The sequence below is a fragment of the Pseudophryne corroboree genome, chromosome 5 (assembly GCF_028390025.1).
Source record: "Pseudophryne corroboree isolate aPseCor3 chromosome 5, aPseCor3.hap2, whole genome shotgun sequence".
Lineage (NCBI taxonomy): Eukaryota > Metazoa > Chordata > Amphibia > Anura > Myobatrachidae > Pseudophryne > Pseudophryne corroboree.
In genome coordinates, this window is record NC_086448.1 from 737,140,330 (window position 1) to 737,160,456 (window position 20,127).

The 20,127-nt window shown below is 46.3% G+C and overlaps 1 protein-coding gene across 4 annotated transcripts in view; it reads right to left on the reverse strand.

The window, feature by feature from the left end:
- C5H8orf88 (chromosome 5 C8orf88 homolog) overlaps positions 1 to 20,127 on the reverse strand; it is a 269,905-nt gene that overhangs the window by 97,568 nt on the left and 152,210 nt on the right. For 2 of the 4 annotated variants that reach the window (XR_010177909.1, XM_063924083.1), the window contains exon 2: positions 1,375 to 1,470. Coding sequence is in view for 3 of the 4 variants with exons in the window: in XM_063924083.1 (XP_063780153.1) it covers positions 1,375 to 1,470 (96 nt within the window). In the remaining variant the exon portion in view is untranslated. The remainder of the gene's footprint in view (positions 1 to 1,374; positions 1,471 to 20,127) is intronic. The other 2 variants (XM_063924085.1, XM_063924084.1) reach the window with 2 other exon arrangements.

Genomic DNA, 20,127 nt, shown 5'->3' on the forward strand with positions numbered 1-20,127 from the left:
GTGTCTGTGTCGACCGACTAAAGTAAACGGGCGTTTTAAAAACCCTGACGGTGTTTTTGAGACGTCTGGACCGGTACTAATTGTTTGTCGGTCGTCTCATGTCGTCAACCGACCTTGCAGCGTGTTGACATTATCACGTAATTCCCTAAATAAGCCATCCATTCCAGTGTCGACTCCCTAGAGAGTGACATCACCATTACAGGCAATTGCTACGCCTCCTCACCAACATCGTCCTCATACATGTCGACACACACGTACCGACACACAGCACACACACAGGGAATGCTCTGATAGAGGACAGGACCCACTAGCCCTTTGGAGAGACAGAGGGAGAGTTTGCCAGCACACACCAAAAACGCTATAATTATATAGGGACAACCTTATATAAGTGTTTTCCCTTATAGCATCTTTTTTATATATTTCTTACGCCAAATTAGTGCCCCCTCTCTCTGTTTTAACCCTGTTTCTGTAGTGCAGTGCAGGGGAGAGCCTGGGAGCCTTCCCTCCAGCCTTTCTGTGAGGGAAAATGGCGCTGTGTGCTGAGGAGATAGGCCCCGCCCCTTTTTCGGCGGCCTCGTCTCCCGCTCTTTAACGGATTATGGCAGGGGTTAAATATCTCCATATAGCCCCCGGAGGCTATATGTGAGGTATTTTTTGCCAAAAATAGGTTTACATTTGCCTCCCAGGGCGCCCCCCTCCCAGCGCCCTGCACCCTCAGTGACTGCCGTGTGAAGTGTGCTGAGAGGAAATGGCGCACAGCTGCAGTGCTGTGCGCTACCTTAAGAAGACTGAGGAGTCTTCTGCCGCCGATTCTGGACCTTCTTCTCGTTTCAGCATCTGCAAGGGGGCCGGCGGCGAGGCTCCGGTGACCATCCAGGCTGTACCTGTGATCGTCCCTCTGGAGCTAATGTCCAGTAGCCAAAGAAGCCAATCCATCCTGCACGCAGGCGAGTTCACTTCTTCTCCCCTAAGTCCCTCGTTGCAGTGATCCTGTTGCCAGCAGGACTCACTGTAAAATAAAAAACCTAAGCTAAACTTTTCTAAGCAACTCTTTAGGAGAGCCACCTAGATTGCACCCTTCTCGGCCGGGCACAAAAATCTAACTGAGGCTTGGAGGAGGGTCATAGGGGGAGGAGCCAGTGCACACCACCTGATCCTAAAGCTTTACTTTTTGTGCCCTGTCTCCTGCGGAGCCGCTATTCCCCATGGTCCTTTCAGGAACCCCAGCATCCACTAGGACGATAGAGAAAAGGCAGCTGTAGCTTAAATTGCTAGATATATTAACTTGGTACAGGCTTCCACTGGAACATAACCAACAGACAGAGGTATCAAATCATGGCTCTTATACACAGCTAAGCAGACAAGGAAACCCACCATTACCAGATACACTGCGGCGAATAGGTCTTGCCGGTTGAAGAGGTTTTCTTATTTTTTTTACATCCATTTCATTCAGTAGCACGTGACAACCTACTAAGACAGCAAAATATAAGATGTTAGTCACTCAAGCAAACCAAGGGAAAAAACAAACCACACAACATCAATATATAAAGGAGACTGCTTCACGTATCTTAAACCTTCCCAAGGCACAGTGAAGTGGATAATACTGGTGTTCAACACATTAAATTGGTGAAATCTTTTACAAGAAGAGGTAGAGTTCTTCCTGACATTAAACTCTACTACCTGGCCTCCCATTATTTCCCATATCATTGCCTCCACTCTGTTCTCAGAGAATCTGTGGAAAAACCACCCCTTATTTTAAAAGCTTAATTTTACTCCTGTGAGACTTCTCAAAATGTTCCCGTGCTCCTCACCAGATTGTTAGTGGGATTGTGGCTGCAGGGGCATAGATTGTGGACCTGTCTGACTATTGCCCCCTTCTGGGGTGGGTTCATAGCCTCTTCAATTCCCTCATTGAAGCAATACTAAAAGATACACAGATAATTGTGTTGTGTTACCACATATCACCCCGATCTCGGCAAGTCTTCCAAAAAAATTGTCTGTGCATATTCTGGTGGTGGAAGGAAAATCCCTGATTGCTCTAAATTGGAAAAAGTCCTCTCCCCTGCACTTAAGGCCCAGATTCGTCATGTTGCAGCCATGGAGGAAATGACCTATCACCTCCATGATCCCTGGTTGTCTGTACTAATCTCATAAGTGGACCCATGTGCAATGACTGACATTTCCTCTTCAACTCTCTAGCTCAATTAGGTGAGCTGCAAATACAATTCTAGAAAATGTTAATGGTCATTTTTCATTAAAAAATTGCAGCTTTAAAAACGCAAATAACTTCAGAACCGTTGAACATATCAGCTTAAGATTTTGGGGTTTTGTTTACAGCCATGGCAGCATTTATTTTACAAAATTTCATCACTATCTAAAATGGTCAGTCTGAAAACCGTGTTGAGTTGGTGTGGAATAACCCCTATAACCTTTTCCTTTTAATCATACATTACTTTTTCATTTGCATTGCGCTCTTGTTGCCCTTTCTTCTGCATTTGCTGCTATTTTGACTGACCATTCAAAAAAAATAATTTTTATATATATATATATATATATATATATATATACACATACATACATACACATATATATATATACACATATATATATATATATATACACACACACACACATACATACATATACACACAGACACATACATATAATATGAAATTACATTCAAATATATAGAAAAATAAACTTAATACTCAATCTTGGATAAATATTTAAATTCCTAATAATCTGTCAGTTTAATCACAAAAGCCGACACATTGGGGAGAATTCAATTGTTTTGGGTTAGACGCACAAACAATTTTCCCTATTCAACTGTTGTTTGAGCGCACATGCATGTCGCGCCCAAACAGACACTGTTTAGCAGCGTAAAATGGCTAAGCCCCTGCTTTGGACGTCCAAACTACTGTTTGGATGCCCACAGTGTCAAGTTTGCACACATTTTTTCTCGCACCTCAGGAGGCTGTGAGGGAAAAAAATAACTAAATAAATAAATTAATTAATTAATTTAAAAAAAAAGTCTTCCGTGGCTGCTAGGCGCCTGAACATCAGAACAACTGAATTGCTGCCGTCTGGCGCCATCTAGTGGCAGCTGCAAGAAACACAATTTAATTCCCCCATTAGATGAGCTCAGTGTTTAAATAGGATTTTAATACCTACCGGTAAATCCTTTTCTCTTAGTCCGTAGAGGATGCTGGGGATGCTTCAAGAACCATGGGGTATAGACAGGATTAGCAGGAGACATGGGCAAAAAGGGGTGAGAACTGGCTCCTCCCTCTATGCCCCTCCTCCAGACTCCAGTTATAGGAACTGTGCCTAGGGAGACGGACATTTCGAGGAAAAGGATTTATTTAATTTTTAAACTAAGGTGAGATACATACCAGCTCACACCTCAACCACGCCGTACAACATGGCATTCAACAACAATGCATGCAACGGCATGAATAACATCAGCCACAGACTGACTGAACTAAACACAACATGTGTGTAACCATAACCAATAACTGCAGATACAGCCTGCACTGGGACGGGCGCCCAGAATCCTCTACAGACTAAGAGAAAAGGATTTACCGGTAGGTATTAAAATCCTATTTTCTCATACATCCTAGAGGATGCTGGGGATGCTTCAAGAACCATGGAGTTTATACCAAAGCTCTAGAACGGGCGGGAGAGTGCGGATGACTCTGCAGCACCGATTGACCAAACAAGAGGTCCTCACCAGCCAGGGTATCAAACTTGTAAAACTTCGCAAAGGTGTTTGATCCCGACCAAGTAGCAGCTCGGCAAAGCTGTTTTGCGGAGACACCTCGGGCAGCCGCCCTGGATGAGCTCATCTTTCTGGTAGAATGGGCCTTCACTGATTTCGATAACGGCAATCCTGCCATTGAATTTGAGCTTGCTGAATCGTATTACAGATCCAGCGTGCAATAGTCTGCTTGGAAGCAGGAGCCCCAATCTTGTTGGGAGCCCACAGGACAAACAGAGCCTCTGTTTTCCTAATTGGAGCCGTTCTGGCGACATAGATTTTCAAAGCTCTGATCACATCAAGAGACTTCGATTCCGCCAAGGCGTCAGTAGCCACTGGCACCACAATAGGCTGGTTTACGTGAAACGATGAAACCACTTTTGGCAAAAATTGCAGACGAGTTCTCAACTCTGCTCTATCAGCATGGAAGATCAAATAGGGGCTTTTGTGAGACAAAGCCGCCAATTCAGATACCCGCCTTGCGGATGCCAAGGCCAACAACATGACTACTTTCCAAGTAAGGAATTTCAAAGCAACCTTACGCAAAGGTTCAAACCAATGAGACTGCAGGAACTGCAACACCACATTAAGATCCCATGGTGCCACTGGGGGCACAAAGGGAGGTTGGATGTGTAGCACGCCTTTCACAAAGGTCTGAACTTCTGGAAGGGAGGCCAATTCTTTCTGAAAGAAAATTGACAAGGCCGAAATTTGTACTTTAATTGAGCCCAACTTTAGGCCCGCACCCACACCTGCTTGCAAAAAATGTAGCAAACGCCCCAGCTGAAATTCTTCCGTAGGAGCCTTCTTGGATTCACACCAAGACACATATTTTCTCCAAATACGGTGGTAATGCTTCACCGTTACTTCTTTTCTAGCCTGAAGTAGTGTGGGAATGACTTCACACGGAATACCCTTTCGGGCTAGGATTTGGCGTTCAACCGCCATGCCGTCAAACGCAGCCGCGGTAAGTCTTGATACACGCACGGCCCTTGTAGTAACAGGTTCTCCCGTAGAGGAAGAGGCCAGGGATCTTCTATGAGCAAGTCCTGAAGATCTGGATACCAGGCCCTCCTTGGCCAATCTGGAACAATGAGTATCGCCTGAACCCTTGTTCTTCTTACAATCTTTATCACCTTCGGAATGAGTGGAAGTGGAGGGAACACATAGACCGACGGAAACACCCACGGTGTCACTAGGGCGTCCACCGCTATTGCTTGAGGGTCCCTCGACCTGGAACAATATCTCTTAAGTTTCATGTTGAGGCGAGACGCCATCATGTCTATTTGAGGAGTTCCCCAACGACTTGTCACTTCTGCAAAGACCTCTTGATGAAGACCCCACTCTCCTGGATGGAGATCGTGTCTGCTGAGGAAGTCTGCCTCCCAGTTGTCCACTCCTGGAATGAAGACTGCTGACAGAGCGCTTGCATGTCTCTCCGCCCAGCGAAGAACTTTCGTGGCCTCGGCCATCGCCGCTCTGCACTTTGTTCCGCCCTGGCGGTTTATGTACGCCACTGCTGTTATGTTGTCTGACTGAATCAAGACGGGCAGACCGCGAAGATGATGTTCTGCTTGCAGAATGCCGTTGTAAATGGCTCTTAATTCCAGAATGTTTATGTGCAGACAAGCTTCCTGTCTTGACCATTGTCCCTGAAAGTTTCTCCCCTGTGTGACTGCTCCCCAACTTGCATCTGTGGTCACCAGGATCCAATCCTGAATCCCGAACCTTCGTCCCTCCAGAAGATGAGAACTGTGCAGCCACCACAGAAGGGAGACCCTGGTCCTGGAAGATAGGATTATTTTCCGGTGCATGTCCAGGTGAAACCCGGACCACTTGTCCAACAGGTCCCACTGAAACACCCTGGCATGGAACCTGCCATACGGAATGGCCTCGTATGCCGCCACCATCTTCCCCAGCAACCGAGTGCATTGAAGAATTGACACTCCTGCCGGTTTCAGAATCTGTTTTACCATGTTCTGTATTTCCAGAGCCTTTTCCACTGTAAGAAAAACTCTCTGTAATCCTGTACCCAGAATCATACCCAGGAACGACAGCCGTGTCGTCGGAACCAACTGTGATTTTGGCAAGTTTAGGAGCCAACCATGTTGTTGCAGAATCTTCAGTGAGAGCGCAACATTTTTCAGCAATTGCGCCTTGGATGTCGCCTTTATGAGTAGATCGTCCAAGTACGGGATAAATTGTGATTCCCTGCTTGCGTAGGAGAACCATAATTTCCGCCATAACCTTGGTGAAAATCCTCGGAGCCGTGGACAGACCAAACGGCAATGTCTAAAATTGGTAATGACAATCCTGAACAGCAAACCTCAGGTATGCCTGATGTGGAGGATATATGGGAACGTGTAAGTAGGCATCCTTTATGTGGACTGACACCATAAATTCCCCCCCGTCCAGACTGGAGATCACTGCTCGGAGAGATTCCATCTTGAATTTGAACTTTTTTAGAAAGAAATTGAGGGATTTTAGGTTCAGAATCGGTCTGACTGAGCCATCCGGTTTTGGGACCACGAACAGACTCAAATAAAAGCCTTCCCCCTGTTGTGACGGGGATACTGTGATAATGACTTGATTTTGACACAGCTTTTGTACTGCAGCGCATACTACCTCCCTTTCTAGAAGAGAAGCTGGCAAGGCCGATTTGAAAAATCGGTGAGGGGGCACGTCTTGAAACTCTAATTTGTACCCCTGGGTTACTATTTCTAATATCCAAGGATCCAGGTCTGAGTGCACCCAGACCTGACTGAAGAGCTTGAGACGGGCCCCCACCGGTGCAGACTCCCGCAGAGGAGCCCCAGCGTCATGCGGTGGATTTGGTAGAAGCCGGAGAGGACTTCTGCTCTTGGGAACTTGCCACAGCCTGTGACCTTTTTCCCTTTCCTCTTCCTCTCGCAGCAAGGAAAGAGGACCCTCGTCCTTTTTTGTATTTATTGGGCAGAAAGGACTGCATCTGATAGTGGGGCGTTTTCTTTTGTTGCGCAGGAACATAGGGTAAAAATGATGACTTACCCGCAGTAGCCGTAGATACCAGGTCAGTGAGGCCGTCACCAAACAAGACACTACCGTTAAAGTAGTCAGAGTTAGCATTAGTATTCCATTGATGAATCCACAATGCCCTCCTAGCCGAGACTGCCATTGCATTGGCCCTTGATCCCAAAAGGCCAATATCCCTCGCAGCTTCTTTTAAATATGCTGCAGCGTCCCTGATATGACCCAGAGTCAAAAGCACGCTATCCCTGTCCAGGGTATCTATCTCAGATGACAAGCTATCTGCACACTTTTCAATAGCACTACTCACCCATGCCGAAGCCACGGCAGGCCTGAGTATCGAACCTGTAGTGACATAAATGGATTTTAGTGTATTTTCCTGCTTACGATCCGCAGGATCCTTTAGGGCTGCCGTGTCAGGAGACGGAAGCGCCACCTTTTTGGACAGACTCGATAGAGCTTTGTCCACCGTGGGGGTTGACTCCCACTGTTCCCTGTCCCCAGAGGGGAACGGATATGCCACTGGAATACTTTTGGGAACCTGTACCTTCTTGTCAGGATTTTCCTAAACCTTTTCAAAAAGAGCATTCAGTTCATGAGAGGGAGGAAACGTTACCTCAGGTTTCTTTCCTTTAAACATACAGACCCTTGTATCAGGAACAGCAGGGTCCTCTGTGATATGCAAAACTTCTTTTATCGCCACAATCATGTACTGAATGCTCTTAGCCAGTTAAGGATTTAATCTGGCATCACTATAGTCGACACTGGAATCAGAGTCTGTGTCGGTATCCGTATCCGCTATCTGGGTAAATGTACGTTTCTGTGACCCCGAAGGGGTCTGGGCTTGTGACAATACATCCTTCATGGATTTCCTCCATGTTTGGTTTTTAGACTCAGATTTGCCTAATCTCTTAGTCAACCGAGCCACATTTGCATTCAAAACACTCAACATATTTACCCACTCAGCCGTCGGCGGTGCCGACACGGTCACTCCCCCAGCCTTTTCTGTCCCCACTCCAGCCTCCTCTTGGGAAGAGCACTCAGCCTCAGACATGTCGACACACGCGTACCGGCACGCACAAACCAAACTGGGGCTATAGGGGACAGACCCACAGTAAAGCCTGTAGAGAAACACAGAGGGAGTTCTGCCAACTCACAACCCAGCGCCTGTTCCGGTTCTGAAGGAAGTAATATACTGCCCAGACCTGTTAGCGCTTTCAATATCAACCAAACAGCACCAAGGGCCTAATTCTGAGTTGATCGCAGCAGCAAACTTGTTAGCAGTTGGGCAAAACCATGTGCACTGCAGGTGGGGCAGATATAACATGTGCAGAGAGAGTTAGATTTGGGTGGGGTGTGTTCAAACTGAAATCTAAATTGCAGTGTAAAAATAAAGCAGCCAGTATTTACCCTTCACAGAAACAAAATAACCCACCCAAATCTAACTCTCTCTGCAAATGTTATATCTGTCCCCCCCCTGCAGTGCACATGGTTTTGACCAATTGCTAACAAACTTGCTGCTACGATCAACTCAGAATTACCCCCCAAATCTCTTGTGCCCCCCCCCCCGTTTTGCACCCTGTTACTTGTACAGTAGTGTGGGAGGCCAGGCTCAGCATCTCTGCAGCTTCTGTGAAGAGAAAATGGCGCTGGTCAGAGCTGTGAGGGCTAAGCCACGCCCCCTTAATGGTGCGCTTCAGTCCCGCTTAATTTCAGATATTTATACTGGCGGGGGTCTGTATTTAGTGCCCAGCACTGTATACACTCATTGCCAGTCGCTATTTGAGGTTTATGCTGCCCAGGGCGCCCCCCCTGCGCCCTGCAGTGCCATTATGTGGGAGCATGGCGCGCAACGCGGTACCTCAAACGCCGTCTTCTGCCGTCACTGAAGTCTTCTGATCTTCTTCTACTCACCCGGCTTCTGACTTCTGGCTCTGCAAGGGGGGTGACGGCGCGGCTCCGGGAACGAGCAGCTAGGCGCACCAAGTGATCGGACCCTCTGGTGCCAATAGTGTCCAGTAGCCTAAGAAGCAGAGCCCTGAAACTCACAGAAGTAGGTCTGCTTCTCTCCCCTCAGTCCCACGATGTAGGGAGCCTGTTGCCAGCAGGTCTCCCTGAAAATAATAAACCTAACAAAAGTCTTTTTTCTGAGAATCACTGGAGAGCTCCTCAGTGTGCCTACAGTCTCACTGGGCACAGAATCTAACTGGAGTCTGGAGGAGGGGCATAGAGGGAGGAGCCAGTTCACACCCCTTTTAAAGTCTTAAAGTGCCCATGTCTCCTGTGGATCCCGTCTATACCCCATGGTTCTTGAAGCATCCCCAGCATCCTCTAGGACGTATGAGAAAGCTAGACAGACACATTGTGGTAATTCAATTGTTTATTTGGGCACTCGCCAACAAAGGGCTCTGGCTCGCGTCGGCAGCAATTTAATTTTTCTGCCATTTGGACGTGAGTGCTGACATTTCAGCTAACAGCTGCTTGAGGTGGCAAGCAGGAATATACCAAAAGAGTCCCGTTTGGACACCCAAATGGCACTTTTAGCGTTGCGGGCAGGGCTTCAGACGGGTTTTATAGTTTTGCATGACTAAACCCAGAGCATTTGGGCACGTCAGAAGTAATGGGCACCCAATTAGAGCAACAATTGAATTGCTCCGATAGGTGCCCTTTACTTTGAGCATTCAAAAAAACAACAAAAAAAAACAAACATGATTTAATTGCTTCTAATGTAACTAAACCAATAAAGAGCAGTGCCTAGTGCACTACTGGCAATTTTCCCGAGCAGTACTTCTGCACCGATACAGTCTATATCATGGCTTTTATACCAGAGATATCCATACCTCTTGGTGTATGGAAACCAAGTAATGGGAGTATGGGACCATCTCCCGATTTTTTTTTTTTAAAGTTGTTGTTGGATTAGATTAGAACAGGGGTTCTCAACCACTGTCCTCAAGGCACACTAACAGTCCAGGTTTTAGTGATATCAATGCTTGAGCACAGATGGTTAAATAAAAATAACTGAGGTACTAATTAACCACTTGCCTGGCGTGGTCACATTGCTAACGACCGCACCAGACCGTGCATCATCTGACCTTGTCGCAAACAATGCGACCAGTCAGAAACAGAGTGTTTGGCTGCAAGAAGATAATCTTCGCAATCACAGAGGGACCTTCCAGTCCCTCAGCATTCCTGCACCCTCCCCCAGTGTATGCCATGCTGCTGATCACTGATCGGTCAGCACAACAGTACCCTTCACCCATCAGCTGCACAGAGGAGCAGCTACACCGCAAATGTAAATTAACCCCCTCTCAGACTTCTAATGCATACCTGTTTTAATAAAATAATTTTGGATTCAATCATTTATAAAAAATAAAAAAAACTATTTCTCAGTGGTCACCTGTGCTCAAGTATGGCTAGCCTTAAAACCTGGACTGTTAGTGGGTCCATGAGGACTGTGTCCACTTGCATATTTATTGTTTATAGGTGGGCAACCGGCAGAAAACAAATGTTAAGTCAACAACTCTTTGATCTTCTCCGCAGGGCACGCCATATGCTCCTGCAGGAATGTTTGCAGCAATACGCAGTCCACTCTTAACACAACACATTCATTCACATGGTCTGGTGTTCAGATGCCTTTAACAGATGAAAGATGGGTGTGTTACGCTAATGCTCCTGGTAAAGGTAAGTTGATGTGCATTATTAAAACTTGAAACCAAAAGCGGAGAGATCACCTTCATGTGTCCGATGACATACAAGTAACATCAGTAACTATATCTAAATTTCATGTTTTCAGTGCACAAAAACTGTAAAAAATATCACTTCTTGTAGCTAGCTTGTTTGCTGGTTTTCTATGAGTAAATATGAACATCCTTACGATTATCTTTCTGCTGTTCTGTTCCTAACTATCCATATGCAAAGTAAAACCAAGCTATTGACATCGTTTGAAGTCATAACGGTATCTAATAGGGTTGATGACGATTACAACAGTCTGGCAAAAGAGGTACTGTGTGGGGACACATTGGAATATCTATTGGGGGTCTGTAATCGTCAAAAGGTGAAGAACCCCTGGTCTATATCTGTAACAAACCAAAGGGTCCTTAAGGAGGCAGATCAATGGATGGTCTACTGACAAACCTCCTCCTAATTTCCTCCCTAAGAGTCTTGACCAGACAGAAAGCTGAGCCGTTTGGGATTGGTGCCTTTCCACTTACCAGGTCAGTGTGGCGTTTGCAGTCTCCTAGCTTGTAAGCCATTCTTGTAACCCTCTCACACTATGGCTCTTGGTGAAAGGTCTTCACAGTCAGGTTTGTGGGCCACTGTCTAAGCCTCATCTATTGTTGCAGGGCCTCCCTGGCTAGAGGGCTCTCTCACTATCTTCAAAGTTCTGTTGATATGTTGTGAAATTTGTCCTAGTGCTTTTCAATTCTAACGCCCTCTATTTCCCTTGTGTGCAACCCTGTACGGTTATAGACGGCGGCCCCTTCCCTCCCTAAAGAAGCATATAAGAAGAATGGCTAACTACTCAATTACTACCTGTCCTACAAAATTGACAGTTCCTGTGACAGGGCACGAACTCCAGTTTCTCTAAACCGAGGAATGGGTCTGATGGCTTGAGTTCTTCCCTTACTTCACTTGAGGTGGTGCAACTCCTTCACGTTTATGAGGCTTAACTTAGGAATTCCACCTTGCTGCTGGGCCGCCATCAGATTTGCTTTTTTTCCTATGCTACTCATAGTTGGGGAAGCCTGCTGCCTAGCAGTTGTGGGTAGGAGAACTCTCTTTGGCAATTTGTCTTTAGCTGACAAACGGATCTGGACTTACCATGGACCATTCCACTCGGTTGCTGGGTGCTTCCTGGGTGGCTGAGCGTGGTCTCTCTGCTGGGTCTCTGTGTGGTCCATCATGTATTCTTCCTCCTTCTCTACTGATCGGACTTATACGCCTCTACAGCTACTTGTTTTGGCGATGGGTCCTATGCACAGCATAGGAGCATTCCCTCCCTTAAAAGGGACAGCTTTGGGAGAATCCATGGTTTCCAGTCACCCCCATGGAAGAAAGCAAATGGGATTTTTTCTTACATGTAAAATTATTTTCTCTGGACTCTTTACAACCCTGGCTGGTTTCTCTGAAACACACAGAAATCCAAGTTCTGCCAACCACTCTTGGGTGGCTGGTTTCTTTGCACGGTGGGGTGGGGTGGGGGGGAGCCACTGTTGTCCCAGAAAAGTTACCCTTGGGTGCACAGGCTCCCCCAGCTCCACCTATACACATGTGGGCATTTATGGAAGGGTTTCTAGTACTGCTAACTGTTTCTTGGCCAATAACTGCTTCACACTGCTGTGTGGGTTGGTACATTGTCCAGATGGAGGATGAAACCATTTTTCCACAACTCTGGCCTCTTTCTACTGATTCTTTCATGCCAATTTTCAAGAACGCTTCGGTAATAATGTTGATTCACTGTTGTGCCTTGCCAAAATAGCACCCTTGATATCAAAGAAAACAATCATGGCTTTGAATTTGGATTTGCTTGGACTTTATTTCTTCATTCTTGGTGATAGTGTTTTTCCAGTGCGTGGACTGGTGATCTGTCTCAGGACTGTTGTTCTATGTTTCACTCAAACACACGCGCACGTGACATGCAATCTGCCCCATAAGCCTCGGTAAGCATACAAAAATAGTTGGTGGGTGTTTTGTTCAATCTAACTAAAAAGTTTACGTTAACATTAACTTTTAAACAAAGCATTTTTACGAAACTCAGGAAAAACACAACTTCTTCGATTGCTGTGCGACAGCAAACTATCTGTGCAATAGGGATGAAACTTGCAAAACTGTTTTGGGATAGTTGAAGGGTAATGTTCCCCCACTCCCTTTTGACTCGCACAGTATGGTTTATTTTTCATTATTTAATAGCCACACCTATATATTTGTAATCTGCAGTGCAGTAAGCTTTCTTCTATTTATGGTGGTACCATTGACAATCACAGGACAAAATGCCGACATAGTCAGAATACGGGACTTTTGACATGCCGTACTGACATGAGTGTTTGTGTTTTTGTGTCAATGTCAACATAGGTTGTCATGGACACCTCGCATCGGGCACCGTGCCTCGCTGAGCTCAGCACACTATTATATTCCCCCTCCAGGGCCACTGGGATGGTAAAGTATGAACAAGTCTGTTTGGGGGCAAAAAAATCCTTAAAAACACGTCAGCATTTCAAATGTCGGTATTCAGACTGTCGGCATTATGGATGTCGGTATTTTGACTGTGTCAGTATTTTGACTGTAGGTCAATGGCTGCCAGGTTTATGACTGTTGGTATTGTGTCCGTCAGAAGATCAACGGCTACCCAAACTAACAATGTACATGAACTAGACAATGTGGGCTTGTCCCATCTTAAGGGGCCTATACATCAATCACAATTTGTTTCTCAGATCCTGTGATATTGTGTTCCCTTAAACCATCTAGCATTGCCACACATTAGATATTTTTCAGTGATTTGTAGGTAATTTTCTATTAAACAGAAATATACACAAAAGATTGGCGCTCTACAATACACACACTATATGTGGTTGGATTCAGACGGCTGCTCACCAGTTGTGGGCGGGCTGCCCCAACAATGGATCAAAGTAAGTGTGAAAAAAGAAAGAGTGGGAGCGCAGAATGAATCCAATATATTGTTTTATTTAAAATATTAATATGTCATCCACATAAAAATGCAGTACATGAACTAGCCTAAGAATAAACAATTGATATTATATAAATGTAAACGAGACTGCCATATCTCCTGAACAAATATGAATAAAAAACCTTTAATAAACCCTAATTAGGGCTGCATTAATGCTTCATGAAAATCAGCCGTGCGTCCACGAGCTGAAATGATTGTAAAAAGGAGACTGATAAAAAGTGCCTCTGTTATAAGTCACTGTCCTCCTTATACACAATAGAATCTCATTGGTAGAGAGTGTCCCAGTACTGGACTTGCGGACAACCGTGCTGTAGTATTATGTGGCAAATGGATAGTGATGGTCAAATTCACTTTGTGGTATATCACCTGATGTAGAAGCCTCTCCGTCAAAGGCGCTGTACTGAGCCGGGTTTGCAGCGGCTCTGTGCAGTGAACGTACAGCTGGTCTCGTCACCGGTGAACCATCCAGATGAACACGGTTGTTTAATTCTGCTGAAGGATGCTGTACCAGTCTGGATATGCAACAGTGTAAAAAGACTGGAGCAGCAGATTCTCCGGCCGCTGGTGGAAAAATCCGTATTAATTGCGGCTACGGTCCACTCGATGCATGCGGCTCACAGGGTGTCAGGAGAATATAGCAGTCCAAATGAGGTCCTTCAAAGGAGTACCTTAACGCGTTTCTCGGCCCACAACGCTGGCCGTTTCATCCTTCTGATGAAACGGCCAGCGTTGTGGGCCGAGAAACGCGTTAAGGTACTCCTTTGAAGGACCTCATTTGGACTGCTATATTCTCCTGACACCCTGTGAGCCGCATGCATCGAGTGGACCGTAGCCGCAATTAATACGGATTTTTCCACCAGCGGCCGGAGAATCTGCTGCTCCAGTCTTTTTACACTGTTGCATATCCAGACTGGTACAGCATCCTTCAGCAGAATTAAACAACTGTGTTCATCTGGATGGTTCACCGGTGACGACCAGCTGTACGTTCACTGCACAGAGCCGCTGCAAACCCGGCTCAGTACAGCGCCTTTGACGGAGAGGCTTCTACATCAGGTGATATACCACAAAGTGAATTTGACCATCACTATCCATTTGCCACATAATACTACAGCACGGTTGTCCGCAAGTCCAGTACTGGGACACTCTCTACCAATGAGATTCTATTGTGTATAAGGAGGACAGTGACTTATAACAGAGGCACTTTTTATCAGTCTCCTTTTTACAATCATTTCAGCTCGTGAACGCACGGCTGATTTTCATGAAGCATTAATGCAGCCCTAATTAGGGTTTATTAAAGGTTTTTTATTCATATTTGTTCAGGAGATATGGCAGTCTCGTTTACATTTATATAATATCAATTGTTTATTCTTAGGCTAGTTCATGTACTGCATTTTTATGTGGATGACATATTAATATTTTAAATAAAACAATATATTGGATTCATTCTGCGCTCCCACTCTTTCTTTTTTCACACTTCTATTAAACAGATCTGCCAGTCTTGAAAGACTCAGTTTACTAGAAATGGTGAGCTGATTGTTACCCATACACCAGCAGTCTACAGTCCCAATTGATCTGTGAAATTAAACATGTTGAAAAATCTGATTTAACAATCCCAATCGATTTGTGGCCGAAATCTGTGAACAGTGAACCCCATACACTGCACATTTACTGACACAATCATCTGCAAAACGTCCCCATTACTGATGTATGGGCCCCTTTACACATACTGCCTACAATGCACATGTCCTGGTCAATCCTACTCTATCACTCTTGAGGGGCCTCTACGCACACTTTTACAGGTAAGACCTCCACCAAGCATGTCTGCTATTATACATCTGGGGAATCGCTTGACACAAATTGGATGAAAGGACCAAAGACTGGAGTGAATGAGATGTGACCACAAGAAAATAAATGTAAAAAAAATAATAATCTAATAAACAAAAGACATTGATCCACTGCACTGCAGATACAGCCGCAGTCACACACAGAATATAGGCATATCATTTTTAATCAGCAGTCTGCTTGTGCGTTTTATTTACATAGCAATGTAAATAAGACACTTTTTCGTGGGAAAATGCACAATAAACCACCTGCCGTAGTAAACGCGCTCACGACTAGAAGGGTTGTTTAACGTGACTGCAGCAATGATGAGAGAGGACAAATCTGTACTAAAAAGATAAAAAAAAAAAAAAAAAAACCCAGTGCCATCACCCCTGTTCAGTTTAAGGCCTCTAATACTCCTTTCAGACCGCATATAACAGGTCACACCCGGGAGCCATACACTGATGATTCACACTGAAGCCCCTTTCACACAGGCGTCCCCAGACATTGCCAGGTTGGTGACATCAGCAGTGACGTGTGTCTATACAGTGTGAATGGGAAACGGGTCGCATTGACCTGGCAACCCGTTCACACCGCACAGCAACACGGCTTGAAGTCGTATTCAACCCTGGTCGCTGACCCTTAGGGGCAAATTCAATTGTTTTGGCAGTCTAAAAATCCCACCCAAAACAGACCGATTTCAGCCGCCTAAACTCCCTGCTTTGGGCGTCCAAAATCCCATTTAGGCGACCAAAGTGTGGAGTCTGCACATGTTTTTCTCGTTGACTCAGGAGGCTATGAGAAAAGAAAAAAAAAAAAAAAAAGTGTCCTCCATGGCTGCTGGGTGCACGAACAGTGTAACAACTGAATTGCTGCCGTCGGGGCGCCATCTAGTGGCAGTCGCAAATAAAGTTAACATGTTGGCACTGGCACTACTATAACTGGCCAATATGTGTGCAGCTGGGCATTGCACATAATTTAATTCCCCCCAATATAGTTTAATACTGTGTATACAGGTTGAGTCTCCTAACAGATCTGTCCTTGTGAGCATTACATCCCACAAACTCACAACTCCTGTAGCGGTGCAGTCATTATAGTTTGGCATTTCTGTCCTATTACTGTTCCAGAAAACTCCATTAGAAAGTGGTCACAAATGGTATGTTGCGGATTTTAAACACATGAAAAATAGATACGGACACTTCATATATTTTAGGAAAATAAACATGGTCATATGGCACTAAAAGTTTATTTTTGTTATCAGTGCAGAAAAAAAAAGATAATTCTTTATTAATAATGAGAGAACGGGGCAAAAAATAAATAATTTGGAATGTGTTGCCCAGTGACAGAGAGCTGGGGCCTTTGGAGGTTAATGCAGCATAAAAGCCAACTATGGTCACAGAGTAATAAAAGAAAACCTTGCCTGCTCAGCCAGTGGCACTGCACAGATGCAACAAAAAAATATCATCAGCATAACTCGGCAAAAGGCAACACATTTAGTTATATCATTACAAAAAAAAAAAAAATGAGTTTTATGGTAAGAACTTACCTTTGTTAAAACTCTTTCTGCGAGGTACACTGGGCTACACAAGGAATGGACAATGGGGTGTAGAGTAGGATCTTGATCCGAGGCACCAACAGGCTCAAAGCTTTGACCTTCTTCCCAGATTGCATAGCGCCGCCTCCTATATCACCCCGCCTCCCTGCACAGGATCTCAGTTTTTAGTTAACCAGTCCAATGCAGTAGCAGGAAAAGAGACGACAACGGTTAGTAGCCACAACACCGCATTCTCACGACAGGAGACGTGTCAGCGGCTAATGCCATACCAACCCAAAGAAGCTAAGTGCGTCAGGGTGGGCGCCTTGTGGAGCCCAGTGTACCTCGCAGAAAGAGTTTTAACAAAGGTAAGTTCTTACCATAAAACTCGTTTTCTGCCGCAGGGTACACTGGTCTCCACAAGGAATGGACAATGGGGATGTCCTAAAGCAGTTCCTTATAGGAGGGTACGCACTGTAGCGGGCACAAGAACCCGGCGTCCAAAGGAAGCATCCTAGGAAGCGGCAGTATCTAAGGCATAGAACCTTATGAATGTGTTCACAGAGGACCACGTAGCCGCCTTGCACAATTGTTCAAGGGTCGCACCACGTTGGGCCGCCCAAGAAGGTCCAACAGACTGAGTAGAATGGGCCTTAATGTGATCAGGAGCAGAGAGACAAGCCTTCACATAAGCATGTGCAATCACCATTCTAATCCATCTGGCCAGAGTTTGCTTGTGAGCAGGCCAGCCCCGTTTGTGAAACCCAAACACACAAGAGAATAAGATTTCCTAATAGGAGCAGTTCTCTTCACATAGATACGGAGAGCCCGTACCACATCCAAAGACCGCTCTTTGGGAGACAGATCAGAAGAAACAAGTGCCGGAACTACAATCTCCTGATTAAGGTGGAACGAAGAAACCACCTTAGGTAGATAGCCGGGACGAGTCCTAAGAACCGCCCGGTCACGGTGAAATGTCAGATATGGGGAACTACAGTACAAGGCACCCAAATCCGATACTCTTCTAGCTGAAGCAATAGCCAGCAGAAACACCACCTTAAGGGAAAGCCACTTAAGGTCAGCTGAACCAAGAGGTTCAAACGGAGACTCTTGTAACGCCTCCAAAACCACCGACAAGTCCCAAGGAGCCACAGGCGGGACATAGGGAGGTTGGATACGCAACGCGCCCTGAGTAAAGGTATGCACATCAGGTAAGGTCGCAATTTTTCTCTGAAACCACAACGACAAGGTAGATATTTGAACCTTGAGGGAGTCCAGACGCAGGCCTAAGTCCAGGCCCTGCTGAAGAAAAGCCAACAACTTGGCTATACTAAACTTGGAAGCGTCATAATCGTTAGATGCGCACCAAACAAAGTAAGAATGCCAGACCCTATAGTAAATCCGAGCCGAAGCCGGTTTCCGGGCCCGCAACCTAGTTTGAATGACCGCCTCAGAAAACCCTTTAGCCCTTAAGACGGAAGCTTCAAGAGCCACGCCGTCAAAGACAGCCGGGCTAGGTCCTGGTAGACACAGGGGCCCTGAACGAGGAGGTCTGGGCATTGTGGAAGTAGAATTGGACGCTCTGACGATAGGCCTTGCAGGTCTGAGAACCAGTGCCGTATGGGCCACGCTGGAGCTATGAGAAGCAGAATTCCTTTTTCTTGCTTGAACTTCCGAATTACCCTGGGCAGGAGTGACACCGGAGTGAACACGTACGGCAGCCGAAACCTCCACGGTGCCGCCAGCGCATCCACGAATGCTGCTTGAGGATCCCTTGCCCTTGCTCCGAAGACCGGAACCTTGTGATTGTGTCGAGACGCCATCAGATCTACGTCTGGAGGGTCCCACCTTTCCACTAGGAGTTGAAACACTTCTGGATGGAGGCCCCACTCGCCGGCATGCACGTCCTGACGACTGAGAAAGTCTGTTTCCCAATTCAGGACTCCAGGAATGAATATTGCCGATATGGCCGGTAGATGGCGTTCTGCCCACTGTAGAATCCGTGAGACTTCCTTCATTGCTAGGCGGCTTGGAGTGCCGCCTTGATGATTTATGAAAGCCACTGTAGTGGCGTTGTCCGACTGTACTTGAACAGGACGGTTCTGAATTAAATGCTGGGCTAGGTTCAAGGCATTGAAGATCGCCCGCAACTCCAGAATATTGATCGAGAGGAGGGACTCCTCCTTGGTCCACCGCCCCTGAAGGGAGTGTTGCTCCAGCACCGCGCCCCAACCTCTTAGACTGGCATCTGTCGTCAACAGGACCCAGTCGGATATCCAGAACGGACGGCCCCTGCACAGTTGTTGGTCCCGGAGCCACCAGAGCAGCAACAGACGGACCTCCGGAGTCAATGAGATCATTTGAGACCTGATCCGGTGAGGCAGGCCGTCCCATTTGGCTAGAATCAGCCTCTGGAGAGGGCGAGAGTGAAATTGAGCGTACTCCACCATGTCGAATGCTGACACCATGAGGCCCAGCACCTGCTTTGCCGAATGTATCGACACTTGCGGACGAGATAGGAAGCAACGAATCCTGTACTGAAGTTTCAGGACTTTCTCCTGAGACAGGAACAACCGCTGGTTGTGAGTGTCCAACAGCGCTCCCAGATGCACCATGCTCTGAGCAGGGATCAGGGATGACTTCTTCCAGTTGATGAGCCACCCGTGGGCTTGCAGAAACCAGACCGTCACATCTAGATGACGCAGGAGAAGTTATGGGGAATTTGCCAGGATTAACAAGTCATCCAAATACGGCAGTACCCTGACCCCTTGACGGCGGAGTACCACCGCCATGACTTTTGTAAAGACTCGCGGAGCCGTTGTTAAACCAAAAGGTAACGCCCGAAACTGGTAATGGCAGTTGCCAATCGCAAATCTCAGGTATTTCTGATGAGACACTGCTATAGGAATATGCTGTAAGCATCCTGTATATCCAGGGAGACCATGAAGTCCCCAGGTTCCAAGGCCAGAACTATAGAGCGAAGGGTTTCCATCCGGAACTTGGAAACCTTCACAAACCTGTTCAATGCCTTGAGGTTGAGAATGGACCGGGAGGACCCATTCGGTTTCGGGACTAGAAACACTGGAGAATAGTACCCCCGGCCCCTCTGCGCAAGAGGCACCTGTACTACGACTCCTGTATCCAGGAGGGCCTGTACCACCGAATGTAGAGTGTTTGCCTTTGTCTTGTCCAAAGGGACATCTGTCTGGCAAAATCGATGAGGGGGTCGGTTTTTGAAGGCTATGGCGTAACCTCGAGTGACTACTTCCCGTACCCAGGCATCTGAAGTGGTCTTCAACCATTCCTGGGTATACCCTAGAAGCC